General features: G+C 48.8%; 7 protein-coding genes across 7 annotated transcripts; 4 read left to right on the forward strand and 3 right to left on the reverse strand.

Moving 5' to 3' along the window:
* Positions 1–4,601: 4,601 nt before the first annotated feature.
* On the reverse strand, positions 4,602–8,864 carry HD556DRAFT_1445451 (uncharacterized protein; the record flags this gene model as incomplete). Its single annotated transcript, XM_041306928.1, has 5 exons — positions 4,602–4,795; positions 4,921–5,017; positions 6,481–7,050; positions 7,102–7,247; positions 7,301–8,864. The coding sequence occupies 5 exons, from the start codon at positions 8,862–8,864 to the stop codon at positions 4,602–4,604; spliced, it is 2,571 nt and encodes an 856-aa protein (XP_041158072.1).
* Positions 8,865–8,993: 129 nt separating this feature from the next.
* Positions 8,994–9,401, reverse strand: HD556DRAFT_1241057 (ankyrin repeat-containing domain protein; the record flags this gene model as incomplete). Its single annotated transcript, XM_041298159.1, has 2 exons — positions 8,994–9,241; positions 9,311–9,401. Coding segments are annotated over 2 exons (339 nt in total), but the record flags the coding sequence as incomplete, so codon positions are not given.
* Positions 9,402–10,765: 1,364 nt separating this feature from the next.
* HD556DRAFT_1486630 (cytochrome P450) lies at positions 10,766–12,639 on the forward strand (the record flags this gene model as incomplete). Its single annotated transcript, XM_041308727.1, has 12 exons — positions 10,766–11,119; positions 11,172–11,276; positions 11,305–11,497; positions 11,544–11,578; positions 11,684–11,799; positions 11,852–11,974; positions 12,038–12,046; positions 12,074–12,197; positions 12,254–12,339; positions 12,374–12,376; positions 12,471–12,517; positions 12,567–12,639. The coding sequence occupies exons 1-12, from the start codon at positions 10,909–10,911 to the stop codon at positions 12,637–12,639; spliced, it is 1,125 nt and encodes a 374-aa protein (XP_041158074.1). The 5' UTR covers positions 10,766–10,908.
* Positions 12,640–13,736: 1,097 nt separating this feature from the next.
* Positions 13,737–14,068, forward strand: HD556DRAFT_1241042 (uncharacterized protein; the record flags this gene model as incomplete). Its single annotated transcript, XM_041298157.1, has 2 exons — positions 13,737–13,863; positions 13,917–14,068. Coding segments are annotated over 2 exons (279 nt in total), but the record flags the coding sequence as incomplete, so codon positions are not given.
* A 1,730-nt stretch (positions 14,069–15,798) lies between these two features.
* HD556DRAFT_1310070 (uncharacterized protein) lies at positions 15,799–16,527 on the reverse strand (the record flags this gene model as incomplete). The annotated part of the gene is made up of 1 exon (XM_041300364.1): positions 15,799–16,527. The coding sequence occupies one exon, from the start codon at positions 16,525–16,527 to the stop codon at positions 15,799–15,801; it is 729 nt and encodes a 242-aa protein (XP_041158076.1).
* Positions 16,528–19,707: 3,180 nt separating this feature from the next.
* Positions 19,708–20,630, forward strand: HD556DRAFT_1486635 (uncharacterized protein; the record flags this gene model as incomplete). Its single annotated transcript, XM_041308728.1, has 7 exons — positions 19,708–19,750; positions 19,801–19,837; positions 19,901–19,969; positions 20,025–20,127; positions 20,175–20,411; positions 20,484–20,492; positions 20,544–20,630. The coding sequence occupies 7 exons, from the start codon at positions 19,708–19,710 to the stop codon at positions 20,628–20,630; spliced, it is 585 nt and encodes a 194-aa protein (XP_041158077.1).
* A 1,532-nt stretch (positions 20,631–22,162) lies between these two features.
* Positions 22,163–23,765, forward strand: HD556DRAFT_1445456 (uncharacterized protein; the record flags this gene model as incomplete). Its single annotated transcript, XM_041306929.1, has 2 exons — positions 22,163–22,363; positions 22,419–23,765. The coding sequence occupies 2 exons, from the start codon at positions 22,163–22,165 to the stop codon at positions 23,763–23,765; spliced, it is 1,548 nt and encodes a 515-aa protein (XP_041158078.1).
* Between the last annotated feature and the right edge of the window lie 3,362 nt (positions 23,766–27,127).

Raw genomic sequence — 27,127 nt, forward strand, 5'->3', positions numbered from 1 at the left:
TGTGGGAGAACCAGCGACAGCTGGTGAAGGCATGACTAACGCAAATTCTGCATAGTTATTGGGGTCGGTGCCGGAACTGCAATGGTTCCAAAGTCCGTCTCCTTGGAGGGCGAGAGTAACTGCACGACGCCAAGCAGGATAGTCGTCGGCACCAGACAATTCAGTGATGAAGTCGTATTTCCCCATGGTGGATGTGGCTGTATATGTTTATCCGCAGTGAGCGTTGGAGTTCGTACGTGAGCGGTCGGCTTCCTGGATCTGAGCTTGTTCAGAGCTCAGGGCTCATAACCTATAGGAAGCTAGACACACGGAGTAAGTCTCAGCGGACGGTGAAGCAACGCTATCATTAACTACCTAGACACACGGAGTAAGTCTAGAACAAATGTTAACGTTAACAAGATGATAAGTGAGACAAGAATGTGATCATACCTCAGCGGACGGTGAAGCAACGCTGAGGTAGAGTGGAAACGGGGAAGGGATTAAATACAGGAATGTCAAGAAGTCCGAGACGGAGAGAAGCGAGTCCGAGACGGAAAGAAGCGACTGATACACGAGGGTGATATAAGATGTCGAAGGTGCTACGAGTCGATAAGAGTCAAGAAAGGAAATAAGAATTCATAGCATGTCCCGGAGGTTAATCCTCCGGGACTCGTACCGTGTGGGCGCACTCTTCTGTCCTCTTTCATCCTCTTTCGTCCTTATCGCCAATAGTTCTGTCTGTGTTACTGAGTGATTGAATGTAGTTGGTAGGAAGCCGTTCTCCTATCAGCGAGCGAGCGAGCGAAGGAATCTAGACCATCTAATGATGCTTGTCGCACTGCTTGAATGACAGCATTCACATCCATTGAAGTTGTAGCGCAGATACATGCATTTGACGCGACGCGTCGCGTCAAATTTCAAAATTTCAAACAATAATTTTAGTATTCACGTCAAAAATTTCAGTTTTCCCATTGGCTACAGATCACGTTACCTGACGAACCCGCGCACTATCCAAATTCAAACCCAGATTTACCAGTCTGTCTAATCGACGGCTTGCCTCATTAGACAGACTGGCCACGAGTCTACGTCCAAGTTACATTCAGAATCACTGGCTTCCTATACGTTGTACTCATGTACGTCATACTCCAATATTCAATTCCGAAGACAGTCAATTATCCTGTGTTCTCTCTTTGTTTCCTCTATCCGATGACCTCACGATATCCGAGTTGCAGAAGACCAGCCCTGTCCTCGTCAAGTATTTATCGAGCCCCTCCTCCTTTCCCTTCCCGTTCATTGCGATATCAACTTTTCTGTTCCCCGCAGGCCATGCGGAGCATTTTCTGCTGACTTTGCTCAGATCTTTTCCTTGACCGTCGTCTGCGCTCTCTATTACCCGCACTCGTAAGTCTCTTTTTCTCCTCCGTTAAATTTACTCTCTCAAAATTAGTTACCGTCGCTGGCAGACGACAGCAAACGCCACTGCCGTCGACCCATCATCAATCCTCCGTTCCACCCTCTCAAGTCTCAACTCCTCCGCATAGCACGAGAATCTCTTCAGAGCTCTAGGAATGGCATGGCAAACTGAGGAATCGGACTGTATCATCTATGGATGATACTTGTACATCACCACTTGCAAAGTACATGATCAGCTTGGGTATGTACATATAAACTCTGGTAGTTCTATTAATCACACAGTTTTTCACCATCTAGATCTAGGCGTGTGACTGGTAACAGCACCAGCAAGGGCGATCACTGTAAGCACATAGTAAGGCCGATCTCACCTCACTTCACCTTTCTTTTCACTCATGTTACGCATCTTCTCGCGTTTCTACTTCCACTTCCACCCTTGCAAACGACTGAATCTATCCTGCAGTTCTTCAAGCTCGGCCCGTGGTACCCACAGTCAGTACCGTACTTGAATACCGCATTCTCCCACTAAATCATCACGCTACAGTACAATTCTGACCTCCGAGCTTCAAGTAATATTCGCGTAAGCACCTCCGGCACCCAGGTCATCGACCAGAGCATTCGAGACGCATATCACGCGCCACTGGAAAGGTCACTGTTCTCTCTGAAGAGTTCCGACCCCGCAAAAAGTGCCGCACGCTTGATCCAGAGTACTGCTCCATTGCTACAAGAGCATGCATGTCGCTCGCGGAAATACTGGTCTGATGAAAGACTTGCTCCAATGCAGTGCACAAGGCGTACTTCACACAGTGTATGCATCGTTTCCGTGCTGCTATTGATGAATATGGCTGATGCCTTGACGTAGGGGATAGATCGTATTGACAGAGCATATGGACAGAGCATTACTTGCGTTGTCTGTCGCTCCCCAGGTATCCGTGTTAGTACAGGTGGACAAGCCTCCGGGATGGGCAAGGCAATGATGTCAGAGGAGTGCATTTAGTACCTCGTCGCCTTGAAGCGAGAGTACTCTACTATCTGTGCATCCGGGTGCATGCACGGTGTCTTCAGCAAAATATTTACATTCGACCAACCGCCCCAGCACGCGGGACCATGTAATCAATACGTCCACTTCCGTTGTCAGAGTATCCACCTCATAACGAGTACGACAGTCCCTTGGGCATGCATCTCCGTAGTTCTCCTTATGACCACTGTTCTCCACACGGCGTCGTGCCAACTACGGTTATCTAGATCTCGAGTCTTTCTGATCTTCGAGTTCTCCCGTTCTCCTGCATTCGCACATCTTGAATGCGCTGTCCAATCGTGCTTGCATTCATTGTTTCCAAATCTGACGTGTCTTGGCACTTCATCGTCGGAAGCACAGGCCTTGTCTCATCCATTCACAAGCGAAACCCGCACGTTTGCATGTATGAAGCACATGTTTATTCCTACAGATGATAATTGTCGTCATCCCCGCCGTCCCCCGGCCTTCAGCCTGAAAGATGTGGATTCTCAGGCAATGGTCGATTCAAAAACGATAACGATCTTGACTGGTACCAAAGTGGTACGATTTATGTTCCATTGTGCCGTTTCATGTAGGCGTGGTCGCGTTGTTCATTTGATTAATTCCGACCCATGAACGTGCGGTCGGGACTAAATAACCTACACCTTATGCCCCAAGGAAGATTCTGAACGGATGGATTGAATCATTGATGTATTTGTATTTGGGAACGGCAGTCTGCAATTCTCACCTCGCGGGCCCGCAGTTGAATTCCTGCGAGAGCTCATCCCGCTGTCTTTTCCATCGATGAATAACGTTCTCAGTTCAGTGGTAGCTATACTACGAGAGTTCAGGGAATGCACACGTGTTGGAACCTCCCACATTTGAGAGATGCACATGAACGCGCAAATGGGGTGATGCAAATGCAATCAAGCGATATATATGACAGTATTGGCGCATCTAAATGTCTGTGATCGCGAGGACAACTGGCAAGAAATGAGATGTGGGTAGTAGCAGTACGTCGCGCACGGTATGAAAAACATCCAGATTTCAATGATTGTATTTGCAGTGGCTTGTCGCCGAAACCCCCTCCCCTCTGATGCTACACTCCCTCGTTGATGTCTGCCGCTCACTTGGGTTGAGGATTGCAGGGAAAATTCTTGCATGGGGAGGTCGAAGCAACTGAAACGAGGATAGCGCCCGCAGGCAGGAAGAGAGTAGAGGAAGAGCAAGCGAGGTTGCGAGCTGAATGCAAGTCTGTTGGGCTACCGTACACTGCGAAAGAAGGCTATGATAACAAGCTTACCTCAATCTTCAAGTTCCTAGATCTGAGTGTCCTCGTTCGTCAGGTGAGGGTCTGAGTCTGAGTTTGATGGTGTTTGATGACACGATGGTACCTAGCGATGAACCCAAGATTAGGATTGTGATGCAAAACGTAGTCGAATATGTCCAAGAAGAAGCACAGCGAGAATTGATAGAAGTGGTTGACCAAGTGTGAAGTCGGAAGTTCGGAACTCTCCTTGAGCCTTCATCAAATCAGTTCTCTTGCGTTCAGTGTCCGGACGTTCGACTTTGAGAACTTGGTCTAGCGACTGACTATGGAGACTACGCCTCGTCAGGGTGAAGTTGACAAACATTACCCTGCTGGAGATATCTGGAGAGAACTCGACGGAGCTCGGGGTCGCGAATGGACAAAAACATTACGCTATTTTGCACACGGCACATCATGGCACGAGTGTCGGATGTACTAGGAGGCAGTGTTGTCTTCGCGATAAAGATCTATGGGTCACACCATGGGCATGTTACAGTACTTTGTTAGTTGACTGAAGATAGTGATTACATAATTTACACAGGTATCATACAACGCATATTTGCCAATTGTTGCGGTGCTTCATTATGACTTCATTCGTTCTGTACTATTTCACTGTACCACAGACTCGGAATGCTTGCAACGTCCGAATAGATTATGTTCCATCGTTACTTATCTCTAGACACGCTTGCCCGTTGATTGTCTGCTAACACTCGACTGCGCAGGTCTAGTGAACTTGAACTGCACCTCTCAACAACGGTCATTTTGCCTGAATCAGATCCATCCTCACCATTTCTAATCTCGTATAAATCAGTGGCTCGCCAGCCCTTGAATGCACTAACAGCATAGTTGTGATCCAGCTACCCGAACGACACTGGACGAAGGCTGGTCACGAGAAGCTTATTTTGATCATGCTATGCGCCCTCGAGAGCGGGTGGGAGTGAGAGGTGCTTGGATGGTGGGGATCGAGGGAAGTAGGCGAGGCGCAATGAAAGGCCGCGTGCCATGAGTATTGGAGTTGGAGACGGAGAGGACAATGCAGATGTTGGGTGGGGAATAGGGATGGTGATTTTGGGCGTCGACTAGTGCTTGAAGGTTCGTTCCTGTAAGAGTAGTCATAATAGGTGTTCCTTGACGTTTCATCAAGTCTAGCTTCTCCTAACTTGCGACTTTACTCCTTCCAGTCCAGTCATCGCCATAATACTATCAATCGCGTCATTTTGCTCACCCAAGAGCCTCTTCTGCGATTCCCAGTCGTCACGAGCAGCAGACCTCTTTTGGCTACCAGGAGGTTGCGAAGGAGTCGATGAGGGATCTGAGGATTGCTGTGAGGGAGAATCATGCGTTTACACTGCCGTCTTTCAAGAAACTTGCTGTTTTCTGCGCGCGGACTTTTGCCTCTTGGATCTCTCGTTCCTTCTGCTTGAGCATAGCCTCTCTTTGCTTCGCAGTATTGGCATCTGCAATAAATGTAACACGTAGAACAGATAAGAAGGAAGGCAATGAGCAAAACCGCGGACGGACGAATAGTCATCATACATGGGAGGTCCGCTATAGTCCCGGTCCGCTCTTTTCATCACATCAATTATTACCTTACGAGCCTCTCTTGTATATCTATGTTGTCAAACTCGAACAGGCTAACATGATCAGAGTCACGGTGAACCTCCAAAAAAGTCATAAGTGCGTGCATGGTATTTGATATCGAGAAATGATGGATGTTCTTGGGAGCGTGCTGCGAGGGCGCGTCCTCTTCGACAGAAACCGGACTCATGTTTTGAAGCTGGAGTGTTTGAAGGCGAGGTCTGTTGAGAGGAGTATCTGGAGAATCCGCGGAGACCACATTTTCTTGGTATATCTTTGGGACCGAATTTACCGCACATTGATCATTGTTTGATCGAGCACACATTTTGATGTGAGTAAACCAAAGTCTGATGGAGATTGAGATTGACTTGGCATTGCAAGGTTCATGATGGCGATGGCAGTGAAGTGCACTGATGGAAAACGGACCAAATGATGTGATCCCCACTGTGGCGGCACTAGCTTCTATTCCACGCAGCAAGGCAAATTCAAACATGCACATTCATAAGTTATAACGTCTTGTCAGTTCCGTGCCTTCTCGCACAACATGTTATCTGACAGCAGCACTATAGTAGGATGGCCTATCCATGTCAATGACGGTGATAACCAAGCAGTGCGAAGTTCGTAATATAAATTCTTCTGAAAGTGTGGAATGCCCTGCTCTTCTTCAGCCTTGCAGCCTTCTCGTCTCAGTTGCTTTAATCAATATCGCACCCTTACTACGTGCCTATGCTGTATTCAACTAAACCTCCAAGCGGAAGTCACATTTACGCATCCAACCTGGTCGCAGGTAGCGGCAGCCATCCGGTTTAGCCCTATAAACGATAAACGATCTTTAATTGGCTGACTACGCTACTGATGTAACTCAGGTACTACATATAGAAGTGCCTCGTCAGCTCTTCGAAATAAATAGTCACTATGAATGTGACTGCAACTTGCAGACGCTATGAGATCCAGCAGGTTCTAGCCAATACGTTGATTGAAGCACGCGCATGATTTGAATATATCTGGGAGGGATGAGCGATGAACATAGGAAGGTGATGTTGGCGGTGGGCATAACATGACGACTCGACTCGATCAACACGGTTTATACCCATACATGTTCTACACATGGAAACCGGACTAGCTAGTTGTACAACAAAAACATGAAAGTACGTACGAGAACAAAATGTGTGATACAAACATATCATACTTTCATTTTGATACGTACAGAGCGACGAGGACCCGTAGCTAATGACGCCATGTTGTTTGAGCCCGAAGGATGAGCTATTCTCGACGATGATGCTATTATAGGTAGGGGTGATGCTGTAGCAGGCGGGACGTAGTATTCGGGCACCTCCTGTGGGAGCTGAGAGAGCCACTTATAGAGGAGTGTAGCGAGCTCCTTGTGAGATACGCCGGAGGGAAGACCGTTTGTCTTGCATGCGGCCTCGGCGGCCGCGAGAATTAAATGGCGCCACTCTTGAATGATTGGACCGAATGACTGAAAGAACGACGTTGTCTGTGACATTAGTGACGTGTCGCCGGGGTTTGAGAGCACAAATCCTTGCTTGGTAGTCCAGGACTTGTGACCCATGAGGAGCCAGTATTGGTACCACATGGGCTTCTTGGCCTCGTCTTTCTTCATGGCGCATGGCCCGTCGAACGTAGTCGCAAATTCGACGAAGATGTAGAATAGAGATTCTAGATCATCACCAGCTGTATGCGAGACCGTCTCCTGGCTCTCGCTGTCGTCAAGACTTTCTCGCAGAAGGCGAATAGACATATAGGGCCTGGTACCCTTCAGACAATGCGATCAGTTATGTGTGCGCAGCAAAAATTCCAACCGTACCGTGCCCTCCGATTGAATACTGTGGCTATCAGTCGTGATCCCGGCGTGATCGAAATCAATAAAGTACACTTGACCGTCGTAGAGTATGAAGTTATTCGGGCTCAGATCTCCGTGCAGGACGTGGCAGTCGAGCATTAAGCCATGAGCTACAAGTTGATTGTTAATTTCAGGCTTCGATTCATATGGACTCGAAACTCACCAACTACTATGTCGTGGAAGGCTTTTACCAGCTCTGTCCTGGAGGAATAGGTCAAGAGCAGCTCTCCACACGGGCTCAAAAGAAGGCGCCGGTGGTACCTGCGGATGAACCCAGCGCTACTCGTACCATAAGAGGCTCGAATGCGATCTGTGCAGTCCGGCACCCCATCGTAAAGGACGTCCCACTCATCCACGAGCCTCACTACGTTCGGGACGCCCGCAACCATCCGAAGAACGTTTCCCTCGTGATATCTCCTGTTTTCAGGGACCCAACAGTCTTTCAGTGCGTACTCATCTCCGCCTGGAGTCTGAACGCGGTAGCAAGTGGTGCCACGGGAGAAGAAACCTTGGCTTCGCCAAAGAATGCTCATGATTGACAAGTGAGTCCCGTCTTTACCCTCTATCCAACCTATCGCTTTCTCCCTCAGATCATGGTGCGTGTTCTTGCAGGTACAATCGCACATGTGCATCGTGGGATCGAAACCGAGGGTGTTGGTGTGCGCGAGAGTGACAGTATTTAAGACGTCGAGAAGACGTACCGGGTTTTTGGTGATGGAGATGGGGCGGGAAATGATAAGACCCGAGCGGTCGAAGTAATGTAAGCGAAGTTGGTTGTGGGCGATAGAGAAGATGAAGACGAATCGGCGCCAGGGTTGCTCACGCATTAAAAGATACCCTTTGGTGGCGGAACCCCGATACAAAGGTATCTGCGTGTTTAGTTCGCTGTCCGTAAGCTCGACGCATGTGATGATATTGCACCATCGTAACGAGGAGTCACGTAGGCTGCAATCTACCAGAATGATGTCTGGCTTTTGCGCATTGGTATCGTCCGGGACGACGATAGTAGAAAATTTGGAAGACCAGATACGCTTTGGCTGGCCACAGACAAGATCCATGGGCCGGAAGGGGAATGATTTTGAGGGATTTGGGAAACATTTCGCGTACAACGAATGCATGACTGCTTGCACGGTATTGAAAAGCAGGGTCCATCTGCCTTCTGCTGTCGCCGATGTCTTGACTCGCTTGTTGTTCGGATTCTTGTCGTTGTATTCTTGAGCGTTGAAGCTCTTGTCGGTATCAGGTGCTGTCAGGGAAGAATCCGACCCCTCCACTTCTGTGTCGGTCAGCGCGGACACCGCCGTGCTTGTCTGCGAACGCAGCTTCGTCTTCTTGTGCGGCATCTGCTTCCTGCTAGCCGAAGTCCTCGCCAAACTCCTTGGTTGGACGTTCTTCCTATCCAATTGCCACGTGCCGCCCGCGCCCCTGGTAGCAGGTATGAACACAGGCACTACGGTACTTTTCCTCCCTGAGCTAGACTCAATTGGTTGATACAGAATGGTACCGATACTCTCTGGTGTGAAATCTGATTGTATGAAGATGGCGTCCATGACGGACTCAACATTTCGGGGGAGCGACTTTTCTTCCCACATAACGTTACCGTCGAGTTCTTCATCGAGGACCTTGTTCATCTCGTTCTGGTTGCGAGGTGCGGGAACTACATTTGTCGTCGTGATCGATGCAAGGAGGCATCGGCGATACGACGTTGTGCTTACTACCTGTTGCATGATGGTTGATGGTTAGTTCTGAAAGGTAACCCTGCTGGCAATCGATTAGTTTGCAAATTAAATCTAATCTACTGATCTGTGATTTCGCGTTTCGGTCACGACTCACAAGGAAACTCACGGCCGCAGGCATCAGCCTTCCCGAAAGGGAATAAGCCACCTTGCGCCCTCATCCCATCCGATCATTTCAGCTTCACTCAAGGGTGATCGTCCGGCGGTATTTTTTATATCAATTAGATCAGCCCCAGTAAAGTGAACCAACTTCTGCGCTACTTCGAGATGCTGGTTCAGCGCTGCTTGGTGAAGGGCAGTCGGGCCGGCGCTATTGTGTGCAGACAGGGCGGAAGGGGTGACAAGAGGAAGAAGATAATCCAGCACGTCTACGATATGCCTTACGCGAATCGGTTCTCGTGGTATGGAGATTGTGATACGATGAGATCGCATCTCACCTATGTGTCCATTTCTGCATGTCATGTGTAGCGCAGTGTTTCCGTTGTCGTCTCGAACACGGGAGAGGACGTCTGAGCCGAATTTTGTCACTCGAGCGAATGGGTGAGTGAATCCTCTCGCGTGCTTCAGATAAGCATTCGCGCATGACCGAATCTAGTGCTTGAGAATCTGGAGAATAAGTTGGGCGCGCATAGTACGAGACGAAACGTACTTGATGCATACATAAGTTCACGTCACACTAAGCTTCTCTACAATAGACGGTCCCGACTGACTGATGTGCAAATCAATCTATCATCTCCAAGACGAATTAGAGTGCGAGTCGTCAATGATGATTGTTATTCATGATAGCGGAAAACACTGAGAGATAACAGAAGGAGGATATCAAAATGAATCTTCTAACATCATGAATTTGACTACCATCGGTGGACGGAGATGCCCAGAAGAGGAACAGCACAACACGAGCCCACCACTTTGGGTTCTTCATGTGTTTGCCCTTGTCGTCAGCTCGGAAATAGAGGGTTGTGTAGAGGGTTGTGCAGACGGAATAGAAGGAATAACTGATTTCGGGGCGAACCTGGCTGTTCCAACCCAGGTTGAACCAGAACCACCTTCATGATCTTCGAACAGTCGAAGGGGTGCGGAGTGTAGAATGAGCTGAGCCAATTTCTGAAGGTTGATGATTTTGAGGACGATCGAACTTGAAGCGAACTTTGCGGTCTTTGCTGTTGTTTTACTGCTCTACAACGTCAGGCGTGTATTAATATCGTGGGCGCGCCTTGCTACTAATGTATCGGTACCTTTAGATTTCAAATTTCAATTGTAAGAAGTGGACAACCAGATACGTCTGCACCAACCGAACAGTGAGGAGCTACTAGGCTGTCATTTCTTCATGACTGTTCTGGGTGTTATTCTGCGACTCGGAAACCTTAGATTGTGACACGTGGGGATGTGATTACAGCGTCAGGTATCAGAAACAAGCTGCAACGCTGTCGGGAAACCAGGCTCCAGTCCGAGCTACGTCAGGGCCCAATCGAAGACTCGTGATGAATTATGCAGTTGCACAAAGTTGTCCCAGGAGCTCCAATGGCTTTGCGATCTGAGAAACACGTTGCTTGTCTCCACTTGATGCGCGTTTGTGTATAGGCGTTCCTAAACAAGGCTATTCTGCGCGTGTTGCGTGGTGCAGTACCCTGATCAGCATGTTGGCGATATACCATGATTGAATTTCTCGCGAAGCTCGTCGGTGAAATGCGTAAGTGGTGCACCTGGTTTCAGTTGAAGCCGATAGAATAAGAGTCTAGGACTGACTTGGAGTTTTGTGCGTACTACAGAAGAGATTGGAGACGGTAAACGGCAGAACAAGTGCCGTGCTGGTCATCATTATGAAAGGCATTAGTCATTGTTTGTTCAAGTTCCCGGACCTCGGTGGCTGCTACTAGATATCGACGGTCTCTTCTCTTCCATCCCAGACAAAACAATGAAGCCTATGCAGAGTTCAGATATAGTATATGAGCCGAAAGGACTCAGCTCATATGATCCTTCACTCGCACTAATACACAACCCTGTTCTGCAGTTGCTTGCCCTCTCCTAGTAGACTATGTTGACACTCACCAACGTCACTTGGCTCGACATACTACTATGCCTTGCTTGTGCCGGAGTATATTTTCTAATGTGGGTCTTCAACAGGAAGAATCCTGCGCCATATCCTCCTGGTCCCCCGGGGTGGCCTCTCATCGGCAACATCTTAAACGCGCCTCACATCCGAGTCAGGCCCTGGCTCACCTTCACTACGTGGGGCAAGAAGTATGGTGAGTACCTACCGTTTCGCCGACATCATGTGTTCCAAAGTCTTGTCTGCAGGTAATATCTCGCACATCGAAGTTATGGGCCAACACATCGTGGCGCTGAACTCCGTCAAGACTGCGATGGACACGCTGGACAAAAAGGTTGCTCTCTACTCTGAACGTCTTATCGTTTCCTATTGGCGATGAAGTTGTTGGCTGGAAACACAGCCTGGCCCTTCTCCCTGACGGTGTCCGCTTTTGCTGGTCTCGCAGGAACCTCCACTGCGTGATTGGCAGTCGAGCCGCAGTAGGCATATACAGCCGGATCGAAGAGGTCGAGACTTGCCGATTCCTTAAGCGTGTGCTCACGAAACCCGGTCAACTACAGGCACACATCCGACAGTACGTATTATTTGTCTTTACATCGACGTGATCTTGATTTTTATAGCACCACTGGTGCCATCATCCTGCGCATCTCTTATTGTTATTAAGTGAAGAAGAACGACGATCCTTTCGTTGACCTTGCGGATCGCGGTTTAGATCTATTCTCATCCAGATGTTTGCTTCTATTTCTCTCACCATTTGTAGTGGTCAAAGCCCCCGAACGGTTCCCTGGTGCTGGCTTCAAGCGCCTAGTCCGTGAATGGCGTGAGACCCTCGAAGATATGGTTTTTACACCGTACAATTTCGTCAAGGATCAGATGGTGATCAACATCTGTTGTTTTGCGATCATGTACAGAAGTTTAATTTTCACAGGCAGCTGGAATTGCCCCGGAGTCTTTTACTTCGAATCTGTTGGAAAACCGTACTTTGTCCGTAGAAGACAATAATGTTCTGAAGTGGTCTGCCGCATCTCTATACGCCGGCGGTGCCGACACGGTTAGTCCATCCCTATCTATTGCTAATCATTAGTTCTAAGAGTACTACCCTGCTTTTCCTCAGACTGTTTCTGTGATCTACTCGTTCTTCCTGGAATAGTGTCCCGAAATAGATGCTGTCATCGGTCCTGATCGTCTTCCCTCCTTCGCCGACAGAGGGTCTCTCCCCTATACCGAGGTGCTTGCTAAAGAAGTACTGCGATGGAATGTTGTCGCCCCTACCGGTCCGTGTATCTTGTTTATCACATTCTTTCGTTGCCGAACGGTATCTGAACGACAGGTTTACCCCACCGTGTCACTGAGGATGACATCCATGATGGGTATTTCATTCCAAAATGTTCCTTGGTAATACCTAACATTTGGTTGGTACACCCGTTCTCTGCATTTGATATTCTAATAGAACGTATGTCATGACAGGTTCATGCTCAATAACCCCGCAAACATATCCTAGTCCCTTGCAATTCAATCCTGAATGATTTTTGTCTAATGACGAAAAGAAGCTCGAGACCGACCACCGGACAATCTGCTTTGGCTTTGGAAGACGGTGAGCATAGAGTTGGTTGCCTGTGAAATGCTAACTTTCTGCTTTGCAGCATCTGTCCAGGTATACTCAACTCGCAGAAAGCGCCGATCAACATTCTGATGCTTCTTGTTTTTGATATATAGGTATCCACCTCGCTGAAGCCGCTATCAGAACTCCGAGAATTGGTACGACGAGGTACGTCGACGCAGAATTACCTCATTTGAGTTCGACGATGACTTTATTGCGCAATGGCTACCAGCCCGCAGTGCAGAAATGACTCTAGGAGCTCTGTCGAATGCACTCGATCCAGCCTCCTGACAATAACTTCCATTGGGCACGCGTTTTCGCCCGTCATATGTAACCGCCAGATCGCAGCGGGAGAATGCAGCGATTGTAGCACTCGCCGGTGCAGTGCAAGAAATGAGCAAGCATTTATCTTTTGCGCAAGTCGATCTCTTCAAAAATTGGCATACTCGCAGATGCTTACGAACGAACTCGCAGTCAACTCTTCTGTGCTTTGCTATAAAGCACTGCGCCGCAGGGATACCAGCGGAAAAACTTCTGGTGACGAAGAAGGAAGTGCTGACCTTTGAAAAATTGCGAATCTCGCGCAGTGCGAGTTATAGTCTCCTGTGAATGAGAATGATTCAATCCACCTTGAAGAGGCGATGCGTATGCTGTCGCTCAACGACTTTGGGATTTTGCCGCAATCTTCTCGTCTCCTCTACGGCTCGTGATAGCGATGGTTTTTCATGCGACACTACAACTGGACATGCAATTCTTATCTTTATAGCTTGTGTATCGATGCAGCGTATTGAGGCGCTCGTCGCGGAGCAAGAGGTTCCTGAATGCGCTTCATCACTGTCGGCAGTGGATACCAGCTCCGAAGCGGATTTCTGAGACATAGGCTTTAATAACGCGACCTTTGAATGTCACGGAGTTCACAAAGAATCGATGACTGAAAATCACTTCCAACTTGGACCTCTGAACATCAAGTTTCCGAAAGGCCAGCTGAGCCTTATCAGTGGTGCTATGCCATGCTTACAGCGTTGCTTGGCGACTTGCGGTCAGAAGTCGGCCCTTAGATGCGTTCATTCTAGAAATGCATTGTTTATCTGGTGATGTATTCATAAACAAGAGGAGGCATCAAGTGGCTTACTGCGCCCAAACACCTTGCAAGTGAATGTCATCATAGCGCAGCTTAGTCGCCCACTCAAATTGATGTGCAGGGTTTGGACGCGCAACCATAAGGGATGACATCATTTTCGGCTCCAAGCTTGGCTTCGATGAGGCGCGATACCACGCAGTCGTTGAGGCATGTGCTCTTGAACGCGAGCTTGTTGTTTTCGAAGCTGGTGACATGGCTGGTAAGGGTTCTCTTATCCATCCATCATTGCCAAGGCGTTACTTTGAACCTCAGAAATCGGCGAGAAAAGCATCACGCTATCCGGTGGACAGAGAGCTCGTATTGCCTTGGCACGCAGTGTGTGCTCGGAAGCTGACGCGAGTCTTCTGCCAGTCTATTGTTTCCGTTATCTTAACCGACCTCGTTACTGGATAGTGCATCCTTGATGATCTGTAGGCATTTTCTGTCAAGGTCACTGTTTTTTCTAAATATTCTTCAGCGTCGATATGCATACTGCACAACACGTTGTGCAGCACTGCTTGTTCGGGGAACTGGCTCGTGATCGGACAATTATCCTGGTAACTAGTTTATGTTTACCGACTGAGCTGTCTCGCGGCAGCATTGCCCGTGCTGGCGATGAAGAGGCGTTCCAGGATATCGGAGATTTTGATGTTCTTAACGAGGTTGTCGATGAAGAAACAGAGGTCGCTACTTCGGGAATCCAAACTCCAGATGACAACATAGCCAAAGATGCTCTTCCAAAGCAATGGCCGTCTCGATCTGTTAGAAACTTAGTGGAGGCCGAAGTTCGAGCGGAAGGCCGGGTGCCTTTCAGGACGTATTGCATTTACATCAAGGCTGTAGGTTCAGTGTCCTGGGCATTGACTGTTGTCTTGATGCTCATGATCCGCATGATTAACATCGGGAATCAGGTGCGGTTGCAGGTCTTGACCACATACATATTGCCAACTTTTTGGTGGATCTTACGACGCCTCCGCTCCGGTTTTCCTTCCAAACGTCAAATATCCTTGGGATCATTTACCCCCTCCTGACGCCAATGTCAAACCATGGCTTTTGATTTACCTCTATATCTCTATCGCAGGGGGATGACAATGGTATCATCACGCCGGGACAAGATGGTATGATCAGTAAATGAACGCGAAACGCAAGTGTTGATGTTCTTGGACTCTAGCTGACCATCTGAGCCAGAACCAGAATCATTGGCAATGGGTAGAGCTCCTCGATGCAGGGAAGGAGGAGTCCATCAGCTTCACCTACAACAGGGATCGCCTTGCTGTTGCATTTCCTTGCTTCGGTGTGAGGGTGTGGCTATGAATCAAAGATTTGTATTTCTCTCGAGTTTCAGCAAGCATAATGAGATCTGTCACAGGCGCATTGCAACCACAGCGGTCCATTTTTTTGACAAGATGTGACGTGTATATCAAGTTCGTCGAGGACGGTGATGTTACGGACTAGGATAGTTCGAGCTCTCCTTAGGCGGATTGCCTAATCTGATAGCGGGCTCGCTATTGGAGAGACGGGGATCTTCTCTCGAATGAGAGGTTCGGGGGTTCCACTTAAGGTAGCGTCGGCTTTCCTTAAGGTGCGGTTCAGACTGAAGGACTGGGACTGTCTTTCAGAGGAAGTTCTGGATAAAACCTAGTAGATTAAAGTAAAGTCTACAACAGTGGGTAGGTAGGTTTATATATCAATGTTCAAGCGGAGCTTGTAAATGCGTTATCAAGATAGAAGCAAGAATAGGCGGACAGCCCGCTTGGTGAGATAAGAGATAAGCATGATAAGAGATAAGCGTGGTACGGACGGCCCGTTTGTAAGCATGACTCTTCTATCTGTCCTCAAGGCGTAACATGCGGCTTCTCTTCTAACTGCGCATGCTAAGGCATGCGGCTTCTCTTCTGACCATGAAGCAGAGCTTCTCCATGATCCGGGTCAAAGACCATCTAGGTCCGATCAGATGTAGCCTAGGCTGGTCTAGGTCATCTAACGGCATCCAGGCCGTTCTAGGTGTCTCTACGAATCTTCGTTGAGTCGGTAAGTCTTTCCAAGACGGTGCATATGGTGGGATAGGGGCTAAGGTCATGATGACCTCCGTAGGAGGGGTTCTCGGTTACATGTTATTGTAACATTACCTCCGTTTCTGGGTCGAAGTCACCGACTACGACAAAACTCTCTCCCGGGTTTCTTCGTCTGGAGTGGCAGTAGTACTGCGGGTATCAAAGGGAGTGGGTGAACGCGGCGCGGGGTGGTGCTTGATTAACTTTTCTAGTGCGACGTGGTTCTTCTCCCAATCTACGAGGAGTTCGTAGTATTCCTCGTCGTCTCGAAACTCTGGGAGGTATGATACTTCTCCGAGTTGAGGGCAGTGGACCGACAAGTGGTCGGGTCCGATTTCGTTGCAGATGCAACACACAGCGTTTGGACACTTTCTAAAGTTGTGTCCGTATCCTCCGCATCGTCGACAGATGCAGGTGCGTTTTACTCGCGCTTTCTTGGTAGGGCGCGGGGGTCTTTCTATCTTTTCTCCAACGCGTTTCTTTGCGATGTCTATAAGGTCGCTGAAGTTGTCGGGGAGTAAGTGGAGCGCCAATGCGCGGATTTTCTTCTGGTCTTCCAGCACTAGGAGGGCTCTAGTTGCTGGGTCTAAGTCTTCACGGTTCACCGATATTTCTAGGTGTCGCGTGGTGCGGATAATGTCTATCACCAATGATGTAGAGGCGGCGATGTTGACATCTGACTGTCCTAGGATGTCGCTGATCTCTAGGAAGTGATCTGGGGAGAGGATGGCCGTTTCGGCGACGGCGCCTTTCTCGAGGTGTTCGAGGATTTTGGAAAATCCCGAGTTCTTTAGGGGAACGATGGCAGAGGCTTCGATGTTGTTAGGCATGATTGTTGCGAGAGTTTCTGGCGAGTATATCGTTGTAGAGGTTTTATATAGGCCTCCAAGAGTGCTCTAAGCTCCGCTTTAATCAGTTAACTTATCTTTTTAATCTCTTTATCAAAGTTCAATCATGAAGGCGTGGAGTGCCTCATGGTTCTTTTTATCAAAGTTCAATCATGAAGGCGTGGAGTGCCTCATGGTTCTCTTTATCAAAGTTCAATCATGAAGGCGTGGAGTGCCTCATGGTTCTCTTGGCAGAGGGGAAGTTACCATGCCAGTGCGTTCGAGGGATAGTTTCGAGTTATTTCGGACTATCAGAAGCGGAAGTTTTGCGTCATTGCGGACGTGCGTGTCTTGATCTTTCGTTTTAGTCGAATTCTGTCAAGATCTGGGGTATGTCGTTCTGAGATGTTCTTTTTGTTGAATTCTCGGTCGGCGTTCTAGAGGGTTCCATGGGCTTGCAGGAGTTTCCGTGGAGTTCGTCTCGTGATAGTTTAGCGTCTTTCCGGACAGGGGATAGTTTAAGGTCTTTCCGGACAGGGGATAGTTTAAGGTCTTTCCGGACCGGGGATAGTTTAAGGTCTTTCCGGACCGAGGATAGTTTCAAGTCATTTCGGACTTCTGCGCAGTTTATAGTCGTGCCGGACTCAGGTACAGTTTATAGTCATGCCGGACTCGTGTACAGTTTATAGTCATGCCGGACTCGTGTACAGTTTATAGTCATGCCGGACTCGTGGCGATTGTCGATATTTATAGATAAGGGTGCGGCCGGGGTGAGGGGAATTAAGAGTAAAATGAGTTTTTAAATGAGAATTTCACCCCCCAAGTAGGCCGTTTGATCACCGATCAAATCTAGAAGTCTAAATCAGGGTTTCCGCAGTCAGGGTCAGACTGATCCGTGACTGGTGCGATCTCTCCCTGGAATAACCTAACATTCACAGGGTCGTCCTGGCGGGGACAGTGTCTTGCGATACGCTTTATCGTTCGCTGAAAGTAGTTCTGCTGTTTAATCCGATCTACTTCCATCGGAGTCGTCGCGGGTTCTTCTGCTATGGCAGGGGCCACGGGGGCAGTATTAACGACTATCTCGTCGTTATCTTCATCGTCAGTTTCTTCCATCATTTCCTTATCGGCTGGTGTGGGCACGAGGAATGGGCGAGTGACTGGTGCGGTTCTTGATCGTTCTGGGAAAGAAACGATCGGCTCGGCCTGGTTGATCCATTGATCAGCGGCCGGTTCTTCTTCTACTAGTTTATACTCTTGGCGGAGTTTCTTCGGTGACGGCGCTTCTGCCGTGACTACCGATCTTCCTTTTCCAAGAACCGAAGCAGGTTCTGCGGAAAAGATGTACTTCTGAGTTTTCTCCGGTTCAGGGGCCGGTCTAGGGATCTTTGCACGAGGGGGTTCCTCGTCGAAAGTGGCTCTGCCTTTTCCTAAGATCTGGGCAGGTACTGCAGAAAATCTATATTTATCTGCGGGTGGTGAGGTGACAACTAAGTCCGACTGTCTCATGGACTTCTTTTCGACGTTCTGGGAAGTCGAGGCGTGGGGTTCCAACGGCTTGGTAGCCGGTGCGTACTCGAGGATTTCGTGAAGTTTCTCGATCGGGGTCAATGTGGGAATGAATATCTGTTTTCCCGAAGTTAGTTTCGACTCGTTTCGGAGATCTTCCATCGGCGAATCAGCCGGTTCTGGTAGTTTAGCCTCATTTCGGAGGTTCTGCGTGACAGGTGCTTCTGTCAGATCTAGTTTATACTCTTCTCGGAGTTCTTCTTTCTTCTTCGTCAGGGTGCCTATCTCCCTTCTTTGGCGCGTGTTTCGCGTCCTCTTTTCTCTACGGAAGAGCGGCTTCAACCCGTTCCTCTTCCTACCTCTCTCAATCATTCTCTCAAGTCCTTTTGACTTGTCAGTGGCAGGGATGGTTACCGTACCTTTCTTCCAGTCTATGGAAGGCTTCACAGCGGCCAGCCATGTGAATCCGAGTAAGATGTCGTCTAAGCGCGGCATTATGAGGAATCGTCCGTTCATTACTCGGTCGTCGATCTTTATGATGAGTTGGCAAAATCTTTTGACGTCGCCTCCTCTCGTTCCGTCTCCGTTCATTACCCTTTTTGGTTCTTGAAGGAGGTGCGTTCTAATGCGATATTTCTTGCAGAGTTCTCTGCTTATAAATGAGTCGCATGCGCCCGAGTCTATGACCATGGTGGTTGTAATGGGTGGCTTAGTGGTGGACATGAGGGTGGCGGCAACCCGTAGTTCCTTCTTCTTGGATACGCTTTTCTTGTTAATTATTAGCAGCGGTCCAGTCTTCTCCTTACCAGCCGCTGTCTTGCGGACTGTTTCTTCTTCGATAATCTTTCTCCTCAACGGGCACTTGTGGTCGTTGGCTTTGTGTCCAACGTGATGGCAAGAAAAGCATCGTCGTTGTTTCAGGTGGTGTCTTGTTTCCATTCCTGAAAGGTTGGCGGCGGCATCGGTATTTCTTCTGATCATCATGATCTGTGTCGGTGCGTTCATGGTAGAGGGAGTGGTGCGAAGGGACAGTGAGGGTTTTTAAGGATTCAAAGCTTCGTACGTCTGTCTTGACAATTTGTGGATAGCTTTACGCCGGTCTCGGCGGTTTGGTCACGAGAGTAGAGGTCTACGCTTGTCTCAGCGGTGCGGTCAGTATCGATTCAATCGGCGGTGCGTGATGAGCAGGGCCGGGAATGTGAAACTTTAATCTTTTGTTACGGACTAGGATAGTTCGAGCTCTCCTTAGGCGGATTGCCTAATCTGATAGCGGGCTCGCTATTGGAGAGACGGGGATCTTCTCTCGAATGAGAGGTTCGGGGGTTCCACTTAAGGTAGCGTCGGCTTTCCTTAAGGTGCGGTTCAGACTGAAGGACTGGGACTGTCTTTCAGAGGAAGTTCTGGATAAAACCTAGTAGATTAAAGTAAAGTCTACAACAGTGGGTAGGTAGGTTTATATATCAATGTTCAAGCGGAGCTTGTAAATGCGTTATCAAGATAGAAGCAAGAATAGGCGGACAGCCCGCTTGGTGAGATAAGAGATAAGCATGATAAGAGATAAGCGTGGTACGGACGGCCCGTTTGTAAGCATGACTCTTCTATCTGTCCTCAAGGCGTAACATGCGGCTTCTCTTCTAACTGCGCATGCTAAGGCATGCGGCTTCTCTTCTGACCATGAAGCAGAGCTTCTCCATGATCCGGGTCAAAGACCATCTAGGTCCGATCAGATGTAGCCTAGGCTGGTCTAGGTCATCTAACGGCATCCAGGCCGTTCTAGGTGTCTCTACGAATCTTCGTTGAGTCGGTAAGTCTTTCCAAGACGGTGCATATGGTGGGATAGGGGCTAAGGTCATGATGACCTCCGTAGGAGGGGTTCTCGGTTACATGTTATTGTAACAGGTGAGGCATCGCTTGGAGGCACTAGTGACGGCGTATTGTAAGGGCATCTTACAAATGTTGCACCGGTGATCTCTGATAACCGATCGCAATAGATGGCATTGTCAAGTGCCCACTGGGTTCCTCCGAGCCTACGCATTTCTCAAAGCTAAAATGCATGGATCTATTCCTGATCGCCTCACCTCACGACTGACATGGGTATGTGCGACAGACGACACCTGGATGTCAGTCCGAACGAAACGCAGGCCCTTGTGTCTCAAGTGGGCGCTCGTGCTCATCTTGTAGGCATTCAAGGGATAGGGATGGATCGCAAAGGCAAAATTGAGCAGGTATATGCGATGAACGGAGATTCCACAAGTGACGCGAAACAATCCACCCCTGCGGTGTTCGTCAATGGTGGTCGTTCTGTAGTATTCCATAGCAGAGAGTCTTCTTGTTTGGTCTGGAACAAAATGAAAGACGAGGTCTGGATCTTGGAGATAGTGAGTCGATTGTAATTATTGCTCGGCTTCTCGCTGACTTGATGGCTTCTGCATGTAGATGAGCAAACCCAGGCCGTCGCAGTCAGTATACTTGGTTTCGTTTGCGATTTGCGATATTGAATTGCGTTATAGGGCTCTGACCATGCATCTCATTCATACATCGTCACGGGAACCGCACAAGGCCTTTTGTCGTGGTGCAACTCCCCTCCCGATCAGTGACTTTAGGTAAGAATTTATGGTACTACTTTTAGCGCACTTGCTCATCAAGTACATTGTCTCCGTGTCAAGCAGCCTTATTGATTAATTGGGCGAAACATGCTAATCATTCCTAAATTCACTCTGGAAGGATGCGATGTACCGGTGCTTTAAATATGACATGAGCGTTCCATAATTTTTGTATGCAGCTACTATCCGTTGTGGGATAATTAATTCGGAATCCTTTTCATCAGTCAAGCATTTCTTATACCAGTAACCACACAGTGGGTATATGCATATTTCTCTTCACGGACTGACAAGGATATGAGACTGACCTTGTTGCAGGAATCCCACAGCCCCGGGCCAGATGACAACAGTATGTTGGGCTCGAAACTCTTCACCACAGGTTGCCCAGACTAACATCGTCGCGCAGGATGCGATCTCCGTCCTTTTATATATCCCTCACGGTTCCCGCGGCAGTTCAAGAAAATAGACGAAGTAGCTGCAGATAAGACCAAGACTGACTGAATAACATACGGACAAGGTCCATGCAGACGACATTCAGCCACGATGAAACGGCAATTTTCATTCCAATATGGCAGATATCATGCGAGTACGGGAAATAAATAACAATGTTGGTCGGATGACAAGACTTTAAAAGTATCGATGAACGAGATGGTTAATGATATACGGCTACAATTCATTTCTGGGTGTGGAGGGCGGGCGAAAATGCGTGAGCGAACGACAGTATTGTGAAAGGAGCGCGCGAATTGAGTAATGTAATGCGTCGTGATGAAGGAAATTCGGTAAGAGGAAGGGAAATGCTTGGCGCTCAGCTGGATGTGTGCCGGATCCTTCCGGGTGTTCAACGTTCAGGAACTACCATGGGAATATACCAGTACTATGTTACTCATGACTCGATTCACCTCACCCACCACACGAGCAAGGATAGCTCCTTGGCCACTTTCTGTCGCTGCCATCGACATATTGGTTCACCATCTGGAACGGGATAACACCGCCCTGCATGTCATAGAGTCCGTCCCTGTCCACCTGGTCCGAGCGCGTGACAAACTCCTGAATCTCTGTCTTCATTAGGTTCGCAGGCCACTCATCGAGCTTCAAATACGACTCGGCCGAGAGATCAGGCCCGCAATGAGGGCAGATGCATACAAGGCCAGGTCGAGATGATCAAATGTTGAAGACATGGAAACCTGGGAATGCCCAGAGCGTTACCGCATGTCTTTGTGGACAATCCCCAGCTTCCCAGTGACACACTACTACATGCGCTTATTTGATGAATTTAGGCATTTTTACGTCTTGAATCAGAGTACATTGGCTTCTTTCTCATTCACGATCCATACTCTGGCATTCAACGCCGCCTAGCCCCATAATACAGGGCTTTGCAAGATGCCCGTGGCGCAGTGAGTTATCAATAAAATATTACATTAAAATCGATTTTACGATTCATCATGTTCATATCATACAGGCTCAGTACATAGTCGGTCTAGGAGAGTTGTTAAGCTAAACAGGCATTCCTTCTTTTCCATCCCCAGGTCATGCATGCAGCCTTGCGAAATCTCGAAGTGATACACGTCGTTAGCTCACATACAGAACACGGAACCCTACCTGCACTTGCATCCGCGTGCCGCGCATTCCAGAGCCCAGCACTCAATGTCCTCTGGAGGGATTTACACTCCGTGGATCCGCTCTTGAGATGTTTACCAGCAGACCTGTTTGGCTTCGATCGCGGATGTACGGTGCGTCTCAATTTTGGCACTTGTTGCGAGTTTCAGGCTAAGTTCACTTGGACAGGCATTGCAGAAACCTCTTGACAACAAGATGTGGGATACTCTATTCAAATATACATTCCGCGTCCGCTCTATCACTGCAAAACAAACAAGCTACCCCTCGGCAATTATCGGATCCCTCAGCGTGATAATGCTGTCTTATCCGTCAGCATCCGCGCCCTTGTTTCCAAACCTTCGCGAATTAACATGGTATGCTGGTGGATCTCACTTCGCCGCAGAGTTCCTGCGCATGACTCTTGTACCCTCCCTACGGGTCTTGACCTTGCGGTTTACCTCAGCTTCCTCCGCTTTCCTCTCCGTCCTTTCGTCTCTTGGGACCTTGTGCCCTCACCTCCAAAGCATGACATTGAGATATCGCCCTGCAACGGAAGACTTGTCCAGTAAACTTTCCCCTTTCATCGCACAGTCTATTTCCCAGCTTCGCAATCTCCACACGCTGATGCTGTGGGACCTAGCAAATCCAGGCATGGATCACATCATGCAGCTTCAAGTCCTGCGGACGCTGGACTTGGACCTAAGGACATCGTCAGTCGGGGAGAGGCAGTCGCTTTTGCCATTCCCTGGCTTTCATCATTTGCATTATTTGTGCCTTAGATGTGGTGCATTTGAGCGAGCCGCGGAGCTCTTGAGTTCACTCCAGGTTATCAGAAGCAAAGAAATCAAGATCGCCTTCACATCCTGGATTGCGGAATCCTCCGAAAGTCCATCTGCGTCACTATCGCAGTTCCTTGCCATCCTCCCAGAGATATGCGACACCAAGGAACTTCAGCGTTTCAGCCTGATAGGATCGAGAGTCATCATCATGCACACAGAATTAGCCGTCTTCGCGCCATTGCGCGCATTTCGCAATTTAACCGTGCTACAGATTGAGAGGGGGTGTTCCACCTCTATTTCGGATGGGGAGCTGTGCCAGATGGTAGCAGCCTGGCCTATGCTTCAAGTACTCAAAATTAGCTGCTATATTGCAATCGATACTACCGCAGTGCCAACGTTCTGCGGGCTGCTAGGCGTGCTTCGACTCTGCCCCTCTCTAACTTCGCTCGCTCTTGCCATTGATACCACGAAGCTGGAAGGCATCAATCTCAGAAGCCCCGGCGGTGAAAACCTTAACGCGCATCTCAATGACCTCACCCTCGGCAATTCATTGATAGCTTCCCCGCTAAACGTAGCTCTCATCCTCAGCGGTATCTTTCCCTGCCTCGAGCAGGTCGATCTTGATTGTTGGAACACAGCTCCGATGAATCTCTTATTTTCAGCAGACGACAAGAATTCAGCGATGGAGAAGTGGGCGTCCGTGAATAGCCTTCTTGATGGTTTTAGCGTAGTAAGAGAGCGTGTTGCAACTTCATGATGGCGGGTGGGTACAAGCACTGCAGTGATGTAATTCCTAATGTTGGTTTGTCTTGCGCGCGCGGAATCAGATGTCTCGTCGCTGGTCTGATGTCCCATGCTCGCATAGGCGTTGACCAGTCGCTCAATCAGCACAATAACTTTGGTCAGAAAATCCAAGGGATGTCGCCTTCCGGCACCGCGGCCTCAGTCACCCACTCAATATAAGCTCGCCGGTCTCGGCCATATGTAAACTGCGCGCCCCACCGCGACATAGGAAAGGCAGACGACGCAGGTTCCCCGCGGATTGTCCGAAGTTTGATGGTTGAATAATGAAGCGGAATGAATTCAGCGGTCCCATGGCTTGAAGGATGCTGGTGAGCTAGTAAAGGTGGAAGAGTTTAGAGGCATGCCAGTGGCAAGCATATAAAGCATCCTCACGCACCAGGCACCCATTGACCCGCGCATGAAGCCTCGGCACAGACTGAGGGAAAGCACCGAGACCAAGGGCAGATGAAGGTGAGGAGGGTAGAGCTACAAGCATCGGCCGATAACCATTCCCAACTTCTAGAGTCTAGAGGATTTATCATTGTTGTTGCGTAAGGCGAAGAATGAGCGCTCATTACAATACCACTTACACCTACTATGGCCCCAGTGGGAGGCGAAAAATTCAGTCTTGTACGTAATTTGAATAACGGTACATCATGCGATGAAGTTTTCAGTGATGCGGTCCTATCTATTGCCTCGGGAGGTAGTTGACAATGATTTTGCACTGCCATTACATCTACATACGACAAGGACAATAGCATCCCCCTTCTTTGCTTTGATGTTGACTGTTTGACGTGCCAGGTAGTAGGGGGACACGTGTAGAAGATAATGCAGCCCTACAAAACCAGGCCATACTGTAAGAATGATACATTAAGTATTTACCATGGTAGTACATTCCTCATACAACTATCGCTATAGGCTATAGATACCTACTATCCATAGGGCTGATATATCAGTGGAGGATCCTGGTCCAGTACTTGATCCACGGTTCCCTGGACCTGGTACCTGGCCTTCGTTTGATGGTATCACGCTTCTTTGTGCTTCCCCTTGATAGCTGGGCCTGGATCGTGGGATTCTTTTGTCTGATCGGTATTTGTGTGATCTGGCTGAATTTGGCCCAAGATATCAAAATTCCTCTAAGTCCCGCAAATGAGTTTTGTATCTCAGATTACTTAGAGCTAGTTCGGTAACCCAAGGTAAAGTAAATTTGCCAACTTCAAGGATGATGTAAGGCCGGCACAGTAGCTTCCGGTTTGGAGACCGACATCGGAGCTTGAACTTCCTTTGATCCATGTCTAGCTATCACACACCCCAGCATACGACTCAAGATCTATGCAATCGGAACAACATCTGGGCTAGTGTCATATCGATAGTGTTATCAGCTCAAGTCCACATCCTCTCCATGGCTCAGGAGTCATCTCATACTACTACAGAGAGGGCTGTTTGGACCGACACAGAGGTTGATCAGTTTCTCCTCTACCTATCCAACAATCGGGACAAGATCGGTGATGCTGGCAACTTCAAAGATGCGACGTACAATGGCGCTGCAGAGGCTATTGCTGAGTACCTGGAGCATGGTCCAGCAAAGAGTGGGGCAATGTGTAAGACAAAATGGGCGTCAGTAAGTCATATCAATATATCATTTTATAGACTTGATAAGAGATCGTGTAGTTAAAGCAGACTTTCAACGCTATTCAGAAGTACCGCCAGCAGTCTGGTGTCCACTGGGACAATATTAGAGGGGCAAATGTCGAGGGCGAGGCTTCAACCTCAGTATGGAATGAATATGTTTCCAAGAAGGTACGTCAAGTTCGCTAATGCTATTTCATGCGTCTCACTGTTTGATAATAGGGAAATTCAGTCATGCGCCCTTTTCGTGCATCAGGATGGAGACACTACGAGCAAATGGACGGCATAATACCACGAGGCAGTGGCGCCCGAGGGCGCACAGGGTACCAACCCAATATAGCTCTCCCCCCTCCCTTAAGCTCAAGCTCCAGTCCTAGCGTACCCGCAGGTGAACACAATACCATGATTGGTCCCGTTATTGCCACGTCTAGTGCTGGTGTTGCTGGTCCTAGCACCGCCCCTGCAGCAGCTGCCCTCACTTCTACACCTGCTTCTCCATCCTTCATGCCTCCTCCTACTTCTCCGTCCTTCATGCCTCCTCCTGCTTCTCCGTCCTTCATGCCTCCTCCTGGCAAACGTTCTCACACTGACATGGAGCTGACCGCCTCATCTGCATCTACCTCAGTTTCTCAAATGCAAATGCCGCCTCCCTCCGAGTCGAGCTCTATCAAAAGAGCGAAGACAGTATCAGGCCGCGCATCAGGCCGCGCATCAGGCCGTGGATCAGGAGGCCATGCACAGACTCCGTTGGACACCAAGATATCGAAGGCCACCACAGCTGTAGCCGTGATGGGATTCCAGAGCTCTGTCAATCGCTTGACAGATGTAATTGCTGAGCGCATGGTCTATCCTGAGGATCGGGTAATGGACCAGCGCTCGAGGGCCATGCAGATGTTGCAGGTTGAGGATGCAGAGCTGCCGTTCGCAGAGCGGCTTATAATACAACAGGTTTTTTCTATGGACCCTGCAGCTACTGACATATACACACAGACCGCTGACAAGGAGATGCGCCGTGCTTTTATTCTTTCCACAGCCCAGCGGTTGGGACTTCAACTTCCTGCGCCTGGTAGTTAGTATACTCATGTAAAATGCGCTATTGACACAACATATGATGATAATGCAGTAGTTGAAGCATGGTAATGCAAACATCTTGTGCTTTGATGGCGGCGGATACATGAGAGTCGTGCTACAGTGCTACGTATCATTGTCAGAATCTTCAAAGGAGTCATCTAGCAGGCCCCGCTGCTGCAAAACGGTCTGATAATCTTCCCATATGGAGCGCGCAATACGATTGCGCACTTCCTTCATGCCTCCCGCTCCGTCAAACACCTCCTCATCATCGGGGATCCCTTGGTGCTCCGGGTTGTCGTAATCGAAGTGTTCGTCGTCGTCGTCGTCCGGGAGCACGTTGTCGTCAGGGTTGTGAGTTGATATGAAATTGTGAATCGCGCATAGCGCGGCAGGTATACGTGCCTGGATGGTCATAGGATATTCAGGTGAGAGCAAAAGAATACGAAAACGGCGTTTTAACACGCCAAAGATCCGCTCAATCACATTTCGAGCGGATGAGTGTCGCAGATTGAAGAGCTCTTCTTTGGTTGTTGGTCTGCAAACATAGAATAGTTATTAAAAAACCTAAAATATAAAATAAATAAAACATACCTAAGATTAGCGCGTCCCCATTCAGCCAAATGATAACGGACACTG

Source organism: Suillus plorans, assembly GCF_016647745.1.
Source record: "Suillus plorans strain S12 chromosome Unknown HD556scaffold_44, whole genome shotgun sequence".
Classification (NCBI taxonomy): domain Eukaryota; kingdom Fungi; phylum Basidiomycota; class Agaricomycetes; order Boletales; family Suillaceae; genus Suillus; species Suillus plorans.